Source organism: Brassica oleracea, chromosome C7 (assembly GCF_000695525.1).
Source record: "Brassica oleracea var. oleracea cultivar TO1000 chromosome C7, BOL, whole genome shotgun sequence".
NCBI classification, from domain to species: Eukaryota; Viridiplantae; Streptophyta; class Magnoliopsida; order Brassicales; family Brassicaceae; genus Brassica; species Brassica oleracea.
Window position 1 is genome coordinate 43,039,058 of NC_027754.1, and position 5,952 is coordinate 43,045,009.

The 5,952-nt window shown below is 34.4% G+C and overlaps 1 protein-coding gene across 1 annotated transcript; it reads right to left on the reverse strand.

Moving 5' to 3' along the window:
* Positions 1-4,352: 4,352 nt before the first annotated feature.
* Positions 4,353-5,133, reverse strand: LOC106303920 (dirigent protein 6). The gene has a single exon (XM_013740281.1). It carries the CDS (start codon positions 5,056-5,058, stop codon positions 4,495-4,497), a length of 564 nt encoding a protein of 187 aa, XP_013595735.1. The 5' UTR covers positions 5,059-5,133; the 3' UTR covers positions 4,353-4,494.
* Positions 5,134-5,952: the final 819 nt, after the last annotated feature.

Genomic DNA, 5,952 nt, shown 5'->3' on the forward strand with positions numbered 1-5,952 from the left:
GAAAAGCCGTACGGGTTCATGCACTGGATCGACCGATCCGACCACTGAGGATCGACTGATCCCACGCTCTACGGGCTCCACACGCACCAACGAGCTTTTCACTCCTTTTTACCCACTCCCCTCAATAATGGATTGAAGAACTCGACTTTTGGGACTCAGAAAAGATCAAGGAAGACCAAGAAGGAGATTTACAAGTTCTTGAGAGAGATTTGAGAGTTTTGTAACTTGTTTTGTGTGATTTGTGAAGATTTGTAAAGGAGTTCATCTGAAAACCATTTGGAGAAGATCTTCTGAACCTTTACTCTGTTTTAATACAATCTTATCATGTTTTCTTCATCAAAATCGTGTTGTTCTTGCTTTGTTATGTGTGAGTAGTCATCTAGTTGGGTTTAGGGGTTCTCATAGGGGATTTCTTGATGTTTTGATTCATAAAACGTGTGTAGACTAAGGGATTACGTTTTGGTTCTTCATCTAATGGATTTCTTACTGCTTGAACTGAATTGATCATTTAGTTCATGATATCAGATTGTTTGATGCACCGAAAGTGATTGTTTGAACTTCCGAAAATACTTTAGATGAGCAAAGTGTCCTTAACCCTCGGAAGTTGATGTTATTGCGCTTTGTGAACATATTGAACCTGTTCTTAATGCTTGTTTAGAAATTGAAACTCAGCGGAAGTTAGTGTGGAGATTTCTATAACATAGAGAATTAGCGCTACGGAAGTAGGTTAATTCTAATATCGTGTTTGAGTTCTAGACGGTTCTTAATATATCCCTGTGTCTGCCATTAATTGTATCTTGATTAAAAAGAAATCCCTGAGAATTTCCAATGCCCAACGTTTGTTTTAAAATAGTTTTCAAATTGTTTAAATCATCTTTTTACAGCTTGTTTATGTTTTGTGACACTAAAGAAAATTAAATAAAAAAATATCAAAAATATATCTTCGTTCGCTGTAGCTATTAACTTGTCTGCAACTCTACGTGTGATCATCGGTCCCTGTGGATTCGATCCCGCATTACTACTGCGTACTTTACTGTGCACTTGCAGTTAGATAATCGGGTTAAAATTCGACACATCGTATAACTCCTCTCGTCGCCATGACTTATATATAGTGAATGTGATAATACCGTTCTTTGATCGTTCGCTTGATAGGGTTCTGTTCTTCTTGTTTCAACCGACAATGTTCAATAAACATTAATGAGCAACATAATTGTTATTGTTTATGGGTGACCAAATTTTCTATCTCGCTATAAATATGGGTAGTTGGCACGTGATCATTTAGAAGATAAATCATATGCCCATATACACACTTATGGTGTGTATTCTCCTTTTTCTTTAAGTATATTTTTTACATCATCTTCAACCTAAAATAAAATATATATTCGAATTTGATCCATAACATAGCGGTCCATTAAATAGTTCGGATAAGGTGTAGTTATTTTTTTAGTTGTGCTCCCATTGGGTATTTGGGATCTGATCTGTATAGTCTTTAAGTACAATAGAAATGCATGATTTTTTGAGATCTAAATTATTGGAAGTTGTGAGCCCTGGTGGCAACATCATAGGGATGTAGATAGCTAAAAGTGTTACGCAAGGTCACCGGTATCGATCATATATATCGCTTGTGGTGCCTAAGTTGAAAGCTCAGATGGATAATGATAGTGGAGGATTGACGCTATTGCGAGGATGTTCAAGCACCGTTTTCGTAGTTTATTAAAGTCTTTTTGCTTTAACGTTGTCCCTCGTTTGAAGCTGAACTCTGGTTTATTCGCAATGATATTTGCAATCTATACTATTATTTGCGAAGTGATTTTTCGCAACTTATATAAATAGCACGCGAAGATCATTCTTGACCCTTATATTACTAATTATATCATTTAAAGTGTTATCAACATAATATATTAGCTAGTAACACGTAAACCACTTCCCCCCCCCCCCACCAGCAAAATATAATATATATATATATATATATGTTACTTATTATATAATTAATTTTTTTTTATAATTTGCAGTTAATATTTGTAAACTTGTGTATTTATATAGGTATACTATACACCTAGAACTATATAACGTCCACGCAAAAGATCAGTTGGTATTTTATTTTAGTGTAATTGGCAACTAAGCTTTTATTTATTAGATAATAAATTATAGATTTATATGATAAAATTGGTTAAAATAGAAAAAACGTTTAAAACAAACAAAATTCATATATATATATATATATATATATATATATATATATATATTTATTTATTTATTTATTTATTTATTTATTATTAAAATTTCAATTTATATAACAAAAAGGAATATAGTGATTTCAAATATTTTATTATTAGACTGCATAATTATATTTTTATTATTACATTAGATAATTATTTAGTATATAATATTTTGATAGAAATACTTTGTCATATATAAATGATATTATGTTTGATTTAAAAGTTTTAAAATTATAAACAATAATTTGATACTTGTATTTGAATAAATAATGTATGAACTAATAAGTATTTGTAATATGATTACACCCCCATAATTGGGTAAACCACCTAGTTGATATTTACAATTGATGCCAAAAACAATTATTGGTCATACCTAAAATCTGTATTTTGTTGGTAAAAAAAAATTCTTGGTCATATCTTTTCCACGATTTTGATGTGTCATATATAATATATGTATGTTTCAAGAAACAAGGATTTAGTAATCAAGTTAGGGTGATCTAATGGTTTAAGGATTCACCATGAGATCATTGGATACTAAGTTCGAGTTTTCCGATTTGGTTTTGATCATGAATGACTATTATGGATGATTTTCCTTTTTTTTTTTGCAAAAAATGTGAATTTCATATAAAATGATGTGGGATTGTAACTTGGTACAATAACTTTTAGACAGTAGTCTCAGAATTTTTTTTTTTTTTTTGAGAACAGACAGTCTAGAATTAACCTTCGTAAAAAATATTTATGCGATTACTTCTTCAAATCATTATCTCCTCTTTCCCTTCTTTTTTCTTTATGGAATTTTTTTTCTCTTTTTTTTTGAACAACTATTTATATTGAAAACTAAAATCCTAATGGACGGTTACGATCGGAGAGAAACTCAAAACAGTAAACAATGCGAGAAAAAACAAAACATAAAGGATAGAGATGGCTTCGAAGAGAAGAGACCCATAGAGAAGCTTCACTTATAGTCTTCGAACATGCATTCGAAAGAACGCGATGAAGTCGAAATCGACGTTGAATAACCCAATCAATGGGTTTTGAGAGCAGCTGAAAACTGTCTCTGAAAATGCTTAGATCTCCAAACGTTGCAATTAAGTGCAGAGAGGTTTCCGGAATAGGACTTCACACAGAGTCGTCGGTATTTGAAATGCTCAGTGAGCGGGATGGTGAGAACATCGAAAATATTCGTAGGAGAGAGCTATGGTAGTGAACCGTTAAAACTCGTAAGGCCCGAACACACTTGGCCATAGATGAAGAGCTAAAGCCCATAGCATCAAGGGAGGCTCAACTGTTTGATGAGGCCAATACAAGTGAGATTTTGACGGATGAGGTGCAGGGTCCACTAAGGCCGCCGGGTGAAGGAGACTGAGCCCCCACCGGTGTCAGGTTGTGCTCGCCGGAGGCCTGAGGAGACTCAACGGAGCTTGGCGGATGTGCAACAACAGAGAGACCCCCAGATCTGTTGGGTCTAAGCTCGTGCTGAGCAGATCCGCATTTCTCCCTTGAGCTAAGAGGAGCAAGAGCGACGGCGAGGCATGTGAGTGGATAGACGATGGCGGAGCGGGAAGGAGCAGAGACAATGGAAATTTTCCTCTTTGCCATTAAATTCCTTTGTTTTCTTTGTCACTTTATGCGGTGTGCTGAACTATGTCAATTCAAATGCCAGTTTCTTCACACCTCTTCTAATGATTATCAACTATTGATTTTTTATATTGAGGGAAAACTAAATCACTCATACACTTTCACGATCTTCATTTTTGGAGCGGATGATTGGCAACCATATAAAATACTGTCAAACTCACCCCTTACCTTCCTTCTTCTGTTGCTAATCTGGTTCAGTCTGATTCTTTCTAATCTGAATTATTCTGTTGGGCTGCAACCAAAAAAAACTGGGGTGGGCTTTTGTATCCTTTTTCAACTATTTATCAATTAGAAGAAACAATATACAGTATAGTGTCCGTCAACGGCGACACATCAACAAATTCTTACGTTATTTACTATTTATAAATGTTCTTGTATAGTACTAAAGTTCAACTATATATCGATTCTTTTTTTAGTCAAGCGAGTTAAATTTCGTCTTTCATTCTAAATTATATAATTTGCTGGAAACATTCTTTTGTTCATTAGGGCTTCTATAATCGGAATAACATGAATTATATAAAGCACAAACATACAATAAACTGTAGAACAAAAAAAAAACAAAAACCATACTTATCAATAGTAACACATGTTATCTCTGTGTCAGCACACAGTTTTCAAAATAAAAACATGTAATTAGTTAGTAACATTCATAGAGTTTAATATCCATCTTAACACGGAAATACCTAGCCCCTTGAAATAGATCCGTCACGAATGTGGCGATCCCACGAGCCATGAAGAAATCACCAGTCCCACCAACGACCGATAAATCTCTTGTCGGCTCCATCATCAAGTCTGCGCCCATTATGTTCAATGTGCCTTTGTGTTCCGTCGAGTTAAACACCAAGGTGTAGGAAAACCACGAGTTGAAGTCCGTCTTCATGTCATAGAAATAGAAGCCTTGTGCGCGAGCCACGGGTTCAGAGAGATAGTTCTTGTCCATTGTTATGGGGCCATCAAAGATCACAAACTTACCGAACTTGAAGTTTCCTAATCCCGGAGGGCTCACGATAGCGGCCGAGGTTGCGTTTGCTACGTTGTCGCCATCGTAGAGGATGTCATGGAAGTAGAAAGAGAAATGTTTGCATGGTTTTCTCTGATCCAATGTTTTACGGGACGAATAAACGGTATCGGAAAAGAGTAGAACTAATAAAAATAATGAGAAGAGGGCTTTGAGGAGTTGTTTCTCTGCAAGAGATGCCATAATTAGCTAGAGACGAGTAGTGAGGATATGTAAAATGAAGATCGCCTAAACCCCATTTATATAGAAGTGTTATTCACTTGATTTAATTAAGAGAATTTATTTGGATAAATGAGATAATTTTAAAAGCTTTATGGGTCTTCTAAACGGGTTGTTGATGTTTTCTCATATTATATTTTAAATCAAAATTAGCGTAAGGAGGAAAATCGGGGTTGGTGACAAGTTAATTTCACTTTCTTCAAAGATTTAATGATTAATACTATTAAACCGTTTGGTGATCACTGTTCGGTCCAATCTATAAGCATAAAGTCGAGGATGATAAGACATAAATTGACATACGAAAAGAAAGCGTTAAGCGAAAATTGAAAAAGCACAGTTATTGAAAGAAAAAGTATTTAGGAACATTGCCTTAGTATTACGATTTACGAACGCCCATCACCCATGTGTGGTCCAGTGGTTAAAGTATAGGTGACTTGTGAAATAAATCACCAAACCTAGGCACGTTCAAGCTTTTTTCAACAATTTTTTTTTGAACAATTCAGATAGTGGTTTAGTCAAACAAAACTATCGGTTTAGAATCCACATAACAATATATTTTATACTAACTTATTTTTGTGTTATTTGCGCATTCTAATTTTGCTATTACTATTTTTCAAAATCCAGTTTTGTAGTATCTTAAAGTCTAATCTTAGTATCTTGAACATTCCTATTAGGATATGGTTTGATTCATTTAGTTATAAGAAAATATAAAGATATGAAAACTCCACCCGACATACAATAGTATTGTGGCTGGGCTGTAACACGACTCCACTCATACCAAACATGCGAAAATCAAGAGAGAAAAAAACCTAACGTTTATATATGGATTGCTTGTTTGGTTGAATGATAGCTTTTTAA

What these genes read in the sequence shown, in the direction of transcription:
- LOC106303920 (XM_013740281.1), bottom strand. Translation starts at nt 5,058, where the DNA reads ATGGCATCTCTTGCAGAGAAACAACTCCTCAAAGCCCTCTTCTCATTA.